Source organism: Fundulus heteroclitus, chromosome 21, assembly GCF_011125445.2.
Source record: "Fundulus heteroclitus isolate FHET01 chromosome 21, MU-UCD_Fhet_4.1, whole genome shotgun sequence".
Classification (NCBI taxonomy): domain Eukaryota; kingdom Metazoa; phylum Chordata; class Actinopteri; order Cyprinodontiformes; family Fundulidae; genus Fundulus; species Fundulus heteroclitus.
The window spans coordinates 27860734-27877859 of record NC_046381.1 but is presented as its reverse complement, the minus strand read 5'-3'; the positions used below and the strand labels follow the sequence as shown (position 1 = coordinate 27877859).

Below are 17126 nucleotides of genomic sequence, written 5' to 3'. Positions count from 1 at the left end.
TCTATTAATATTCTATAATCATAATATAAGAGCCTATAATCTGGCATTTCTAATGAGAAAGGTCTCTCAAATGCATTTGTGTTCAGAGCTACAGTCCCCCAACACAAATCATTTTTTTTTTTGGAACCATGGTATTTACGATGTTAACAGAATTACTTTTAGTACATCCATGCATTGATTACCTTTTAAGCATTTACTCAGTGCTTGAATGGTTCATGGTCACCTGGGGACATTGTGATGTAAAGTGGTGTGTCATCTGCATAGTTATGGTAACTTATGTTCCATTCTTATGATCTGAGGTAGGGGAAGCATGAATAGGAAGGGACCCAAGATGGACCCTTGGGGAACCCTGTATGTGATTTTTGTGGTATCTGATGTAAAGTTAGCTACTGACACAAAAAGTCACAGTCCTTTAAGTAGGATTAAAAGTGCTCAAGTGCTCAACCATGTCAACATTTTTAAGAAGGTATTTAGCTGTTTTTCAATAATCTTATTGATGAAGGAGAGGTTTGAGATAGGCCTGTAGTTTTGCAGAAGTAGCTTGTCCAAATTGTTTTCAAAGCAGTTTGATAATTGCTGTTTTAGGGCCCAGGGGGAATGCATCTGACAGAAGGGACATGTTTATTATCTGAGTCAAATCAGACATTATGACAGGTAAAACTTTCTTAAAGAAAGCCGTGGGTAGAACATCAAATCAGCAGGAGGAGGAATTTAGTTGGTGTACAATTTCAGTTCTATCAGTTCTAGTTGGAGAAAACTTTGATGCCAAACTTGACTGAACTTGAATCGCTTAAAATAGCCACTCCTCGATATTTGTTTTTCTGTCTGTTCTCACAAAAAAATTGTAGTTTGGAGGTATCAACTCTGTCAAAATGTGTGCCTCATTAAATTAATTCAAGTATGGTCAGGTTTGTTAAATGTATAACCTCAAGATTATGGTCAGTAATAGTCATTGATTAAAATTTATTTTCCTGACAGAGATCTAATGTTTAATAAAGCAAGGTTTATATAACTTAGTGTGGAACTGAACTGGGAACTTTTAAAGATGATGGAGTATTTCCCCACATACTGCTGTTCAGACACAGCTTTTAGAGCTCCAGACATCTTTTATCTGCTCTAGTCATAGATAAAACAGCTAAAATGTCACCTGCAGCTTATTTCAAACAGGTGTGGAATAATTTTCTCAAACTTGTTACTTGAATTGCCATTGACACCATGATTCTTTTATCCCTAGTTTCCTCACATTCAGGATATAACCGCTGGATGTGTTGTCTCTCTGTACCTCTCCTTCAACCCACATTGGCCCGTAAGGAATACATCATAGCAACGGCAGCAGCAATAGTGAGGTTGTTAGTTTAGCACTTGCTTGTGCATACATGCCTGAGCATATTTTCAATCATCTGAGTCATGCTAAATACAAAAGTATTAAATATAAGGCAAGCAGAGTTTTGCTCAGTTTCTGTGAAAACATTTTGACACCTTACCAAGGAGTCTTTGAAAATCCTGGAGAGTCTCAGTTGAGCAACGTGGAGTTTAGGAATTGCTGTTTTAATGCAACAAACCATGGTAGGAAGCAGGAAAAAGAAAAACTTTCACTGAACCAAACCAATGAAGAATAAACCAGACTATACCATGAAGATCCTCAGTGTGGATTAGTATAATATCAGCCATATGTCTGCAGGTTAATGTCAACAACTTTCACATCAGAAATAAACTAAAACATGGAGTCTTACTTCAATATCTGTAGTTTGCAGAGGGGGGTCTGAAGAAAACCACAAAGCTCCTTCACTCCAGCATCTTTCAGGTCTTGGTTCTGATTCAGGTCCAGTTCTTTCAGATGTATGGGGTTGGACTTTAGAACTAAGCTCAGAGAAGCACAGTGGATCTCTGACAACCTGCAGCTCCTCAATCTGAATGAAGAATAAAATATGTGAGCTGAAGCCATGCAGGTTAAAACTGAAATATGAATAAATAATCAAAATGTAGAACATTAATTTCCCCAAATGTAACAGTCCCAGAATTAATAGATGTCTAAAGCTCGAGCCAGATCAAAGTGTGTTTATTAGTCTCCCTTGGAGAAATTAGTGTTGTACCAATGGCAAGGCAGCAACACAATACAGAAATACACCACCACCAGCAACATCAATGAAAATAATAGATGTGAAAAGTTCAGAGTAAAAAGCTTCAACACACATCTCATTTATTTTGATATCTTTTCTTCTCCTGCCGACCGCTTTTTTAATAGTTTGATTGGAGGAAATAATGAATGTTTAATATGATTGTGTTTCCATACAGGAACTATGGATCTTCTCCCTGAGCTCAATAAAACACACTCAGAGGACAGTTTTCTCTCCAAATAGATATTGTCAGCCTGTTTATCGATGTCCTTTTCAAACAGATGTTACATTAGATGGGAAACAGATCCCCATGACCCTGTTTGCTGTCTTCACTAAACTATAAATGGGAATCTGGCACTGATTTGGAAGTTCAGGTTTACTTAATGCTCCCCGTCTAGGTGGAGAGTTCCAGTATCAGAGATGGCTTATTAGGCAGATGACTTGTTTGTAATGAAAACAGCTCTGGATCAAGGAGAGGTGATCAGGAAGAGATGTTCAACAACGAGAACTTTTAGTCCAAAGTCATCCATCAGAACAGCTGCTGATAACCTGAGAAAATGAACTTTATCATCAGTGCCTTCAAAGGTGAATTATTTGGTTGTTGTGGTCATAAATCATTTGCTCAGCCATGGAAAATAGCTTGTATTTTGATTTATGTGAGGGTGCTTCTTTAGCCCATCATTGAGTTAATCTGAAATACTTGTTATATGACTTATGTTGCCTTAATACTTAGTTTTTAACAAAGTTCCCTTTCACGTTGTTCATGAGTTTCTGGACAGGCTGCTGTTCTAATGGCTCCCCTCTGAACACTGATTGATTGTGGCACTGCTCATGTAATGATTACTGCAGGTGAACCTAATATTCAGCCGGACACAGTATGTTTAAAAGGTTTATTGAAAGGATGAATGATGGAAGGTGAGGCAGGCAAGCAGTAGCAGTCTTGGCAGATGGGACTTGAATGAATGAACAGGCAGGCAGAGATGAACAGGAGACCAGAATAGACGGTGTATGCCAGGAAACCAACCGAACCAGCAGAGCAGACGGCAGGGACTTACGGATAAACAGGCTGGGCTTGGCTTGGTTGAATAGGTGGGCAGGCAGAGTTGAACAGGCGATGTGAACCAGGAAACCACGAGAAGGGGCTGAGCAAGCAGCTGAAACTCAAGGGGAAGAAGGCAGAATTGCAATATGCAGCGCAGGCAACCTTAGCAGAAGAGACCAGCTGGCAGGACAAAGGCACATCACACTGGGCGATCCAAGGAGAGCGTGAAGGGAGTGAGACATTCTGGCAGGGATGGGCAGGCAGAGGCAGGTATAAGTAGGCTGGTTAACAGGTGAGCTGGGTAACTAATAAGTGGCAACAGGTGGAGATGATCTAGAGTAGGTTGGTGGCTGGAGGAAGACAGAGCTGATTGGGTAGTGGCTGGTGATTGAGAGGTGACAGTACATGAGAAAAGTCCAGATAAATCCAAAAACAAAATAAACGAAAACCCAAATCATGGCAGCTCAGCTTGGATCTGTGTTTATAATACTGTCTCAGCTGTTGGGATTTTGTCTGGTTCCTGTTGGATTGTTTCTTTTGTTTAGCTGTTTATAGTTTGTTTACAGTTTTTAGTCTAATCTTTCTGCTGCTGGGTCAGGGTTCTGCTAGAACAGTGGTTTCAGATCTGATAGTTATGGATTTATCTTGAACCTAAAACAGCAGCATGTATTCAATGTTTCATCTAAGGAAACATAGTAGTTGCTTATAGTTCTGCTCATTCAATCCCTGATCACTGAACACTGGTCCGATGTACTGGTGCTGGGCTCATACATGCCCCGTTATACTGGGTCAATTGTTTTCAGTGGGTCTCTGTGTGTCTTGCGGGTAAATTTGGGCTTTTGTATCTGTTTAGTATCTGTGTCAGCGCCATAGAGATGGAAAGAGTTGCGACACTCTCTGATGTCACCGCCAGGGCAGTCACGTGGTTCGTGTAGACCGCTATAGTTCCAAATCATACGCTGGCTGTCATGTTCTTCTACGGGACAGACAGCAGCGATTGCATTATTTAACGGTAAATATATATATAAACATACACCCTACTACTTTTTCAGCTGTTATTGCATGATTACATATTTGTTAATGTCATTTTTCCATTTTGAGAGGCAGGGTGACAACAAAAAGCTGTATATTACTTAGATACGTTTTACATTTTTTGGGGGGGAAAGCTTATGTTCATGTTCGTATGGACAGGAGAATAGGCTAGAACGGCTCTAACTTAACTTTTCTTTTCCATATCATTCATGTGATGACAGATGTCTCATGATTTTCATTTTATGGCGACTGGGCTGTATTATTGATTACTGTGATTTTGCTTATAAATTCAGATTCAGCCATTAGCTTACCTTGGTGGTAGCGTTAGGTCTGCTGGGTCCATTCAGCATTCGCCTCGCAGCTAGCTCACTTCTGATAAGTGGTCACCCGCAGACCACAACGTGAAACATGATCATGTTAAGACTAAGAATATAATTTTAAGATTAAGCCATTCACATATTATCAAAAGCATTATGCTTATCTGTTTGGGTCTATAGGCAAGTGCAGAGCTATTAAGATTTTTCTCTACGTCTCTGGATTAATGCACAGAGTAAGAGTAAGGTTAGCTGCAGAGAGAGTGATAAAGAACAGTGACAGGCAACACTCCCATTGGACTCCGTTGTTGCTTTTTGCTTTTTTGAGAAAGAACAGTCCATTCAGCATTTACACCCACTTTTTCTGATGAGGCAGGAGTTGGCCACACAACAATGATAATTTTAATACTAAGCCATGCACAAAGAATCAAATATATTAAATAATAACAACTCATTAAGCTTGGATGAATGATTCAAATATTGTTTAATAAAGAATACTGAGTGAGACAACAAGATGTGTGTGTGTGTATCTAACTGGAAAAACAAGAACAAAGTGAAGGAACAGGAAAGAATATTATAAATACATTTAAAAAAAATCCTCCACATACATCAGGCTTCAGAGTGCATCAAGGCTGAAAGGAAGGACAACATTAATAATAAAGGTACCTGGCATAAGATAAAAATGAACAGTGTGGAACAAAAAAAATGGGAACAAGCATGAATAATATCAACAAACATACGTACAGTATGTGTGAACAAGAACAACAAATGTGTAAACAGGCGTTAAGAACAGGTATCGTAACCATTTTTTTTTTTGGGGGGGGGGGCTCCACTGAAACCTGTGATGGCCACAACAACGATACTGCTGGTCCAGCAAGATCTGTTGAGACAGGGGCACAAAATGTTCATTCAAGCCAGTTCATTCTGGACTGCCTACAAAAATACTTTTTCTTGCATACGTCAGAGGAACTCAGTCCCGACACCTGTGGAGTTCAACTATGCACTACAGGCTGCCACTGTAGGGCAGTTCCTCTCGACAACGCATACTGACAGTTACCTGGATGATGCATCAGACCACTTGGCGGACTTCTTGGACAACAAGAACAGCAACTGTAGTGCTTCTGAGGTTGTGAGAGTGGAGCAGCTGGTAGACCCATCACCACCTGACCTCACAAAGACCGAGTCTTGTGTCCTCTACCACCTGACAGGATACATAGCGAAGAGGGTCATCAGCTTCTCGCTCTGTGAGGAATGCCAATTTGCACTGGTTGAAAAAGTAACCAACACAAGTAAGAAAGCTGTTTTACTACAGTTAAAGGAATTTAAAAGGGGTGCATTATACCGGCCATGCGATGAGCTGTTCACTCTCCTGCAGCACGTGGAGCAGCTCTTCCGTTCCAAGACGAGTGATTCCCTTATGGAATCCTCAAACGTAGTGGAACAGCTGGAAAGAGAGGCCATGAGTCTGGACAGCAACCTTCCCTCATGTCATGAGCTGAAAAAAAAATCCTTTCAACATATATCAGGCTGAGGTTAAGGGTTCACTCAAAGTGCATCGGAGCTGAGAGGAAGGCAAACAGCCGTAATAAGGGGTACCTTGGCAGCAAGAGTCAGACCAAGAAGGCGATTTCCACACAGCAGACCTCCTCACCTAAGGTTATACCATCTAGGCCACTGACGAACACCTTACTGGTTGCCATGGATGTACTCGGCCTCTCCATTCCCGGCACACCGTCCGCAGTCTCCACAGTCTCCACAGCCTCCAGTCTCCTCTTATTTCAGCAGTCAGCAGTCGCCACCAGCAGCCATGGCCAGCACCAGCCACCACCAGCTGCCAGCACCAGCAGAGGCCAAAATTATCAGCAGCTGCCACCAGCAGCAGCCGCCATCACCATCCTTCGCCAACATCAGCCAGCTCAAGCAGTCATCGCCTCCAGCAGCAGCCGCCTCCAGCAGCAGTGTTTGGGGAACAAATTAGTCACACTACTGTCTGAGTAATAAACATTTTAAACCTCATTATGGCTTATGATAATTTTTTGTGTGGAATAATTTGTATTCCTACATGCAATCCAACTAAACAGCCCTTTCAAGGGTGCAATTAAACAAACCTTATTTCTACTAGCATCAGATACACAGTACTCAGCTGACTGGCTAACACTGCCAGGTTCAGCAGATACAACCTAAAAAAATGTCCTAGTCAACCTTAATGATCCTAGTAATCTAACATCAATAACTTACTTAATAAAAGATGTCAGAGATTCACTAATGAACTTCGTAATTTCTGGTGTAGCGATACCTTCTTCACAGCTGGCAAAATCGAGATAAAAGTAGCAGGCAATGACTGAAAATCGGTTGTCTACCAAGTTAAGAATATATTTATAAATTGCACTGTGCACATACAAATAAATATAAGCATATGCACCATAAAGGGCCTATTTATATAATATACAGAGTTGACAATTCAAAAGAGGTAGCTATTTAATCAAATTACGCCTGGATATAACGTTAGTGCTACCTTTACAGAGGGCGAAGTCAAGCTAACAAACTAGCAGGCAATCGGTGGTTTACCAAGATAAAACATATATACATAATTACGCTGTGTACATACAAATAAAGATCAGTATATGCATCATAAAGGACCTCTGATAAAATATAGACAGTTGACAGTTCAAAATAGGTAGCTATTTAATCAATTTACCCCTGGATATAACGTTACCTTCACAGAAGGCAAGTCAAGCTAACAAACTAGCAGGCAATCGGTCGTCTACCAAGATAAAAAATATATATATAATTACGCTGTGTACATACAACAAAAGATCAGTATAAGCATCATAAACGGCCTATGATACAATATAGACAGTTGACAATTCAAAACAGGTAGCTATTTAATCAACTTACCTCAGAAGTTACTCGACAGTGAGCAATGGAAGTGAATAATGTCCAACGCCATAGAATGGCTTTTTGGAACTATGCGAGGCTGCATACCCCGGAAGTAGGCGGCAAACAGCGTACAACGGAGTCCAATGAGAGTGTCGCAACTCTTTTTATCTCTATGGCTCTGATCTGTGTGCTCTGATTATTTGTCAGAGGGATTTCTATCTGTCTTAGATCAGCAGTTATGGCCGTTTTAGCAGATATATTTATGAGTTTAATGAAGTTTTTTTTTTTTTTTACAAATGCAGAAAAACTGCTTTTTTACTTTTGACCTGAACTGGTTAAAAGCCTTTCTACTTTTGGATTATGAGGATCTTTTATGTTCAAGTGTACCAAGGAGGCCCAGAGTCTGACCTCCTTTCACAGCTGTGTTGGAGCACTAAGCATTTTTACAGAGATCAGATTTTATTCACCATTTACAACAAAATTAGCACACCACCATGTTTGATCACTAAACATCTGTGAGCAGTCCGTCACTACTGATGCCCTGTTGAATGAGCACAAGCCTAACATCAGACTCTGATTAGGAACATATCAACTTCAGCTTCCCAGAAACTCCCAAACCACTCCTAGACCATGGATGGAGCCAAGCATCATAAAAACAGTAGTTTAATGTCAGCCAGATGTCTGCAGTTTAGAGTCAATACCACTTTCACAAATGTCAGCATTAAACCATAACATGGAGTCTGACCTCAATATCTGTAGTTTGCAGAGGGGAGTCTGAAGAAAACCACATAGTTCCTTCACATCAGCATCTTTCAGGTTGTTCTCACTCAGGTCCAGTTCTATCAGATAGGATGGGTTGGACTTCAGAGCTGATCCTAGTGAAGCACAGCTGACCTCTGACAACCTGCAGCTCCTCAGTCTGAATAAAGAATAAAATATGTGAGCTGAAGTCATCAGGATGCAGGGTAAAACTATAGTATGAACAAATACATTTCAGGTCAAATACATACAATTAATTTTCCTGAATGTAAAAGTTCAAGTAATATGATCTGATGTCAAATATTCAATCTGGTAAAACTGATTTAAAGCATTAAACCAAGTAGAACCAAAAGATGTTCAAGGTGTGTTTATTAGTCTCCCCTTGGCAAAATGAGTGTTGGACAAAGGGCAGCACTTGATCAACACCAGCAAAATCAATGGCTCCGTAAGCCAAACTATGATGCAGATCCCCACTCCACTCCCCACTCCACTTCTGTCACCCCCATTACTGTACAGGCAAGGAGCAGCTGGGCCTTATTATTAGTTCAGGCTGTTCTGTGAGCCAGATATTTATCCTGGTGGACTATTTAATCCTTAAAAATAATCAATCATTTCTAGGTTGACAGAAAAACAACACAGTGTGAGTTAGGCCAAGTGAGGTGAGGAGAAGTAGGGTGGGTGAAATCGAAAAGGACTGGTGGAAAAGGGCCTAAAATCTTCCAACACATCTCAGCATTTCTCTTGGTTTCTGTTCATCTCCTACTGACCACTCGCAACATTTGGTAATTTTGGTCTCTTGTCTCTGTTTAGTATCTGCCTGCTCTGATTATTGGTCAGAGGAATTTCTATCCATCTTAGATCAGGAGTTATGACTGTTTTAGCAGATATCTTAATTAGCCTAAAGAACTTTTTCCATATGCAGCAAAACTGCAGCTTTAATTTGGATCTAAACTGGTTAAAAATCATCTCTACAGTTGGATTATGATAAAAGACAGTGAAAAAGTTAGTTGTTTTTGTTGTGCTAAAAGGAGGAGACCTCAGAGTATGAATTCTTTTCACAGCTCTGTTTCAGAGTTAAACATTATTCAAGAGATCAGATTTTATTAACTAGTGTCAACCAAGGTGAGCAGAACACTATCTCTGATCATCCAGAATCAGTTGGAAAAATCGGTATATTGTATCACTTCCTGTGTTATTCTCTGTTGCTGCACTTCACGGTTGGGTAGCCTAGCCTAGCTTTAGCCCTACAGTGGCATCCTCCCTATCCCTTCATTAACTTCTCCATCTCTGTCTACGTCTCCTCCTCTCCCCTGCTCCCTCTGTCTGATGTTCAGTTATGCCTCTGCCTCCTTCAGCAATAACAGTACGTGTAATCAATTTTGTGTTTTTGTAGCTTTGAAGGCGAGGATGTCAGAATGTGAGGCCCAACTCCATGCTGTTGAAAAACATCCACCCCTTAGCCAGTGCAGAGCCACAAAGATTTGCTTCACCCAACGGTCCTTCTGCAGAGCTGAATTTACATACTGTATTTACTTACTGTATTTACATTTATAAGTGTAAATACAGTAAGATTCACGCTGGCCATAATGACACCCGGTTACGGCAAACAGAGGTCACTAAAGTTAGTGTTGCTTCGGCGTGTAAGTTTGCTAAAACAATGTCGGACTTCGTAATTTTCTCTGGTCCCCTTCCTCATCTGACCAGTGATGACATGTTTAGCCGCTTGTCATCATTTATTCACTGGTAGTCCTGAAAATGACGTGGGCTACATTGATAACTGGCGAACATTCTGTGGTAAACCTGGTCTAATCCGGTGAGACGGCATCCATCCCGCTACACCACAACAAGACTTGGATGGAGCCGAGCATCATAGGAACAGTAGTTTAACATCAGCTAGATGTCTGCAGTTTAATGTAAAGAACTTTCACATCAGAAATATCAGCACTGAACTAAAACATGGAGCCTGACCTCAATATCTGTAGTTTGCAGAGGGGAGCATGGAGAAAACCACAGAGCTCCTTCACTCCAGCATCTTTCAGGTCTTCATTCCAGCTCAGGTCCAGTTCTGTCAGATGGGAGGGGTTGGACTTCAGAGCCGAACCGAGAGAAACACAGCTAATCTCTGATAATCGGCAGCTCCCTAATCTGAATAAAAAATAAAAGATATGAGCTGAAGTCAACATAATGCAGGTTAAAACTGAAATATGACCAAAAAATGAATTTTCCTGAATGTAAAAGTCCCACAAACATCATGAACTGATATCTGCTCCTGGAAATTTAAGTCTGATCAGTCAGGCTAGAATGCCTATTAGTCATTATCAAGATGTCCAGGGGTCCCCTTCCTGATTTTCTAATTATTGTCAAATTGCTATGTTAAAGATCACCTAAAAATTGAAACATTAATCAACACAACTAATAAATTACACAGTTTAAATGAATGAACAAAACACAAAATACTTTGAGTTTTGCTGATCTTATTTCTGAGTCCAAGAACCAACACTATTGTAATGCTGGAGACATTGTGCAATCACTGAAACTCGTGTCTTCCAGCTCCAACCTGTCAAGTTGGACTTTGTTCCTGAGGAACCTCTTGTTTCAATTGCTAACAAGAAGCAATCCAATCTAGATACTTTATTTATGGACTTCAAAATTAGAGTAGTTAGTTTAAATACTAAAAGCAGTTAGCTTTTATCATTTAAATGAAAAATGTGTCTGGTTCATTACTGTGATCCCCACAAGATGCCGTGTTGGGCAACCAAAAAAAAGAGTGCCTTCACAAACTTCAAAACTTTCGTTAAACATCTGCAACACTCTAAGGCCCTTTAGGCCTTATATTACTACTGTTATCTATTACTTGTTATTTAAGACCAGGCTTACCTGCAAAAAAACAGAGGAGTACTGTCATGCATCCTGCATTTTTTCAGTTGTGTTTTGGGCGAGCTGGCTGTTTTCCACTTTCTGCCCTGATCCACTCAGCGTATTAGTGGAGAAGCTTCACCTGCACTGACTATAATTACCTGCATGTGTCTGTGCAAGTGCCTGCACCTGTGCCTCTGGCTTTACATACTTGCTTCTCTCATCCAGGGTCTGCCAGATTGTCAAAAGCCTTGTTGTACGAGTAGCTGTCCAGCATTATTGTTTAGCATTGCCATTCATGACCAAGTTTCTGTCTTTGGATTTCCCTGTTTCACCTTGCCCTTGCTTGGACACCTCATCAGTTCTTTTCTGAACATAGCCTTGGATCGCATTCTGACCACAACATCTGACCAGCCCATTTGGACTTGTCTGCCTTCTTTTTCATCCCTACCGTGTGTGACTCCTGGGTGTCTCTCTGATCTGCTCTCTGTCTCCAGCCTGTTCAGCAATCATTGCCTGATGTGTGCAGCCTGATATCAGCCCTGCCAGTCTCCAGCTCCTTTATGGACTTTTCCGAGCCAACACTCAGTGTTTATTATTTTATTTTTCAATAAACCTTTTAAGCGCAACACTGTGTCCGGCTGAATTATGGAGTTTTCTGTTCCATCTGTAGCATTACAAATAGAGGTTAACAGGAGGCCACTCGCTGTGCCGACTGTTCACTGCCTCATCAGGTACTAACTGCACTTCTTCTACTAAGGCGACAGCTACTGAGGTGGAAGGTACCAAGGTCTTCTGCTGGTTGCACCTACATTACACTGTATTACAGCAATATAGACAATAGTATATAGAATAGACAATACCATAAGAAAATAAAAATTAAATGTGTGTGGGGGGATAAAACTATTTTCATGTATCTATCTAATAATGTTGCATAATATTATAACTTTCTGAGACTATGAATTTGGGTTTGCATGGGTTTTCATTCTCCGTGAGCCAGAATCATCGAAATGTTCAGAAAAAAATAGTTTAAAATATTTCATTCTGTCATTAATCTATATAAAATAAGAGTATACTTTCTTATAGGAGGGTCATAATCAAGTGAGAATGCTATACAGCATTCTCACTTATTAAGTTCCTTCAGGTCTTGATTATTATTCCGTAAGTTTTTTTTCGGCATCTAACTACTCCTGCATACTTTAACCGATTTAACCAATTTTCGTATCAAAACGTTCAGCTTGTTCACGACATTACTGCTATGTCTTTTGGTAATTATAACTTTTATAATATTCAAAATATTTAACTTTTTGTGAATTTTTTGCTCTCATTGAAATTGAATGGAGAATCCTTCAAATTCTTCAAACTTTTCAGCTTTTTGACAGCTTACTGCTTCAGCCTGCTTTCAGCTAGAAACGCCATTCAACTTTTAAAATGTTCAAATAACCTTCAGCTATCTTCAGCTACTTCAGCTTTTTCATATCTTCTACCATTTTCATATAGTACCTCCTTAAAATAATTTTGCATTTTCATAAAATTCAGATAAATGAATGCGTTGCTATGGTTTCTAGGGAGTTCACTTAGAGTGGCCACTGTAGATTTTCCAATACATTTTTCTTCTTCCAACAACTTCTTCTCACTCACTCAATTTTCACTCTTTGCACATGAATTATGCATCAAAACGTAGGAAGTTTTGTCTGTATTCAGAAAATTTAACCATCATTGGTGTGGGATTTATAGATTTTTCGTAAATCACCCCAAAACGGCAAAAACCCCAAACGCTCTCCATTGATTTTCTATGGTGGTGCGGTGAAAAATCACACCTGACATTCCCAAGCGACACATGTTTTCGCATTGTCGCTACTCCTAAACCGTTTGATGTACAGGCATGAGACTTTCACACATTCATGTTCAGACCCTTCTGGTACTCACAAAAAAGGAATTTTGTTGATAACTGTTACGGTTTTGCCGCAGTAACAATTTGTTCAGGAGTAGCATTTTGGGAAAATGCTAAAACACGATCAGACTTCCAACCCCCCAAATGAGGTACTTTTCTACATCATCGCTACTCCTAAACCGTTTCATGTACAGGCATGACACTTTCACACATGAATGTTCAGACCCTTCTGGCACTCACAAAAAAGGAATTTTGTCGATAACTGTTACGGGTTTGCCGCAGGAACAATTTGTTCGGGAGTAGCGAATGTGCAAAATCCTGAAAACGCTTTGGACCTGCATCCTTCTTAATGATGCACTTTTTTACATCGTTGCCATGCCTACACCGATTTTTGTACAAACATAAACATGAGCACCACAGTCCTCAAAAGCCTGCTGATACTCACGCTGAAAGAATTATTTTGATATCTCTTATACTTTTTCAGCTAGAGCGATTTGTTCGGGACCGTTTTTAGAGGATTTTTAATTTTCGTCAATATTTCCATTTATTTCATGATTTTTTGTGCCTACATTAAAATATTTCAAGAAAAAAACGATAGTAAACGCAGAAAAAATTACGTCTCTAGCTTTAACTGTTGACGAAAAATCCAGAGTTGTTCGAGGCAAAGTGATGCCATTTTATTCCAATTAGAGCTCGTCTGACCATAAGTCTCTGCGTGCAGTAGACGGACACCAGCAGCTGTGAGTGAGTTTCCATGACAACAGAACTCTGCTGGCCAGAGGTTACTACAGGTCAGGGACTGGCTGCCTTTGCTTAGAATTATTCCGTCGGCGTCTAACTACTCCCGCATACTTCAACTGATTTCAACAATTTTGGTGTCAAAACGTTCGGCTCCTCATGGTTATGCTAACCTTTACACTTTTTAAAATATTTCACTTTTTGTGCGATTTTTTGGCTGTTCCCATTGAAATCAATGCAAATTGCTTCAAATTGCTTCAAATTCTCCAAATTTCTTCAACATTTTCAAAATTTTCAAATTTTTCAAATTCCTTCAAATTTTTTCAAATTCCTTCAACTTTTTTGAAAATGTTAAAATTTTTAAAATTTCTTAAAATTCTTCAAATTTTCAAATTCCTTCAATTTTTATAAATTCTCCAAATTTTTCAAATTTCTTTTAAAAAAATTTAAATTCTTCAAATTCCTACAAATTCTCCTATTTCTTCCAATTCTTAAAATTTTTCCAATTCTTAAAATTTCTTCAAATTCTTATTTTTTTTTTCAAATTCTTCAAATCTTATTTCAATGTTTTCTGCATCTTCTGCTCAATCATTCTGCAGATTAGCAGTCTCACTTGCTGTTACGCAGGAACAGCTTTTTCTAGTTTGTTTACTTTTTCACAATATGATGATGTATTACAATGTAAATATTGTTTAATCTGTTTTCCTTTGTTTTGCTTGTTATTACTTAAACTTGTGTTAAAAGAAATTGTAGGTCCCCTGCATGAGTTATTCTTTGTTGAAGCGTTTCGTCTCTTCTCCAACAAACTTCTTCAGTCTGAGGAGTTTCAGGTAAACAACCTTACAGGATCAATAAGATTAATGGCGACAATCAAAGCTGATTTCCACTCTGTCATTTTTTGTTGTACCAAACACACCCATCATGCACACCATTAGCTTTGTTTACATGCACACAATTTCACAAATTGGGTGGGTTTAAAGTTGGGTTTGGCTGGGAACTGTCAGTCAGATCTGGACTGTGCACACCAACACCCATAATACAGACATATAACACCCACATATACAAACACACATATGCCTGTTTTATTGTGATATTGCAGCATTAAGAATTACTTTGTTTTTTGTTGGTTTTTTGCAGATTGCTTTTTGTCATGTAGCTTTAGCTAAACGTTTCTAGTTTAATGATCATCAGAGTTTACTGACAGAAGTATTTCAATAAGACTTTTTTTCTACATCAGTCCAAAACATTTTGAAACAGAAACAATGGTAAATTAAACATAAGCAAATATCAATATTCTGAAATGAGAAATGATTCATTTATAAGGTAAAAATCTTTTGAAATTGTATTTGAACATTTGTAAAACTGGTTGTTTTAAAAGAATATATTGGAACGACATTATTAATTAACACAAGTATTAATGCGTCAGCGACTGATGTAACTTGGATGAATAGAAAAGACTAACCTCAGGATCCTCACTTTACAGACTGAACTCTCCAGTATCTCACACAGATGCTTCATTCCAGAGTTTCGCACTCCATCAATCTCTCTTATTTCCACTTCATCCACTGGAGAACAGTTGGACTTCAAAGCTGAGGCTACAACTTCACATTCAGTCTGTGAGAGTTTGCAGCCATTAAGTCTGTGATTAGGAAAAAAATAAAGTCAGTTATAATTAAATCAGAAGGTTTCTATGTTAGAAAATTTCTATTTCACATCAATGTCCTGTTTGACATGACAAAGCAAATCTCTATATTCTCTTTAGGTCATGGGTCAGATCATGGTTTGTGGTATTGTTCAGGTCTTGATTTAGGTCTACTGCAGACCTTATGTGTCTCTGGTTTTATTAAAAGCTCCATTTAACCATATTGATGGAGATGAACAGAGAAGCTGAGCAACAGGTTAAAACATCTCAGGATTCCTGTTTGTACAGAACAACACAGAAGGTTTTAGCAGCAGCCATCTCTGCTGCCTGTTGACAAACCTCCCTGTTTCTTCACGCTGAACTCTGACTGCTGTCTGCATCAGGAACAATCTGGAGACACAGAAGCTCTTCCTGAATATGACTTTAAAAACATTATTTTCATTGGAAGATGAAGGAATGTATTGAATCACTGGAGTTAATATCCTTATAGTCATAACGTGTTGGATGTGGTGATCAAAAGCTTATTCAGGATCATTCAATGGGTGAGAGGCAAGATATACTCTGGACAAGATGACAATTGATCTTTATTTTTATTCTATAGTTTTTGTTACATTTATAAATCAAAACAAAGAAATAGTGAATTCATTCATTATAAATAAATACACAGCTCAATTTCTTTTTTACAGGAACACTTTTAAAACATCAGATCTCAATTGAAAAAAACAAATCCATACTGATATGGATAATGTGTTAGGCACAAAAGGATGACACATCATTTGTTGCCTGGCCAGTCAGACTGACTTCCGGCATATAAAATACGAACACTAACAAAGAGCTGAATGTTTTTGAACAAACAAGTGCAGCTAACTGAAGCCTCCCTCCCACAGACTTGCGGACACGAGTCCAGGCACTCAAAGCTTTTACTTTTACTACCATGGTCACCCAGTAATCTGCTCGGCAGGAAGAAGTCTTCCCATCGAACTGTTTTATATGCAACACAGAGCAGATGCACTGAGCTGCTCCAAGCAGGCGAGGACATGTGGTGGCACAGCCCCTCATTGACTCATTGACAGGTGTGCAGTGGGTGCCTGCTGGAGAAGAAACGGCTCTAGGTGCCGACTAGCTTAACGAACATGCTACTTTCCCCCGCTTCATGCCACTGGCAGAAAGTGTGGGAAATGTAGGAATTCGTCACAAGAAATGTAGGTGATTTGTACGCTTGACTATGAAGGAAAACATCCACAGGCTGTCCCCGCAGCTCATGCTATGTGCTCGGTACGCCCCAGCAGAACCGGCTGCAGAAACTAATTAAAGGGGGGCATTCTGTTTTTTTATGGGTGCACACTTTTTCAGCAAACATTTTATTTGGAGTGGAGTCTGTTGAACCTGATATAATCAATGGTTAATTGTCTGGTTAATCAAGTGTCACTATGAAGTGGTATTGGTCAATCTCAATTGCAAAGGCTCCAAATGAGTTGAGATCTAAGGATCAACTTTAACTTTGTGGGGAGCCTGTATATATCACCCTTTTTTCTCTACTTCTGTGCAGTTGGATGCTAACGCCGTTTTCTTTTTTATGTGGATACTACTGCTATGCTTTTAATTAGTGGTGTCAAATGATTAAAAATTTTAATTGCGATTAATCGCAGAATTTCAATAGTTAACTCGAGATTAATCGCAAATTAATCGCATATTTTATCTTTTTATTTCTGAAAGTGTAAAAGCCTATTTGGGCATTTTAATATACTATTTTAATATTTTTATGCCTCTTAAACAAAGATAGACATGGTATTAAGCATTTATATATAAATTAATATTTATTTAATATTAATATTTTATTAAAGTCACAAAC

General features: G+C 39.1%; 1 protein-coding gene and 1 long non-coding RNA gene across 2 annotated transcripts in view; both read right to left on the bottom strand.

Moving 5' to 3' along the window:
- LOC105932146 (NACHT, LRR and PYD domains-containing protein 12) overlaps positions 1–17126 on the bottom strand; it is a 40606-nt gene that overhangs the window by 6899 nt on the left and 16581 nt on the right. Inside the window, exons 6-9 of the mRNA XM_036125627.1 lie at positions 15095–15271; positions 10113–10289; positions 8131–8304; positions 1734–1910 (exon numbers count right to left, since the gene is read on the bottom strand). Coding sequence (XP_035981520.1) covers positions 1734–1910; positions 8131–8304; positions 10113–10289; positions 15095–15271 — 705 coding nt within the window. The remainder of the gene's footprint in view (positions 1–1733; positions 1911–8130; positions 8305–10112; positions 10290–15094; positions 15272–17126) is intronic.
- LOC118556940 lies at positions 5208–6286 on the bottom strand. The gene is made up of 3 exons (XR_004927509.1): positions 5848–6286; positions 5563–5706; positions 5208–5385 (listed from the first exon to the last, which is right to left on the bottom strand). It is a non-coding gene; the product is annotated as an uncharacterized LOC118556940 (long non-coding RNA).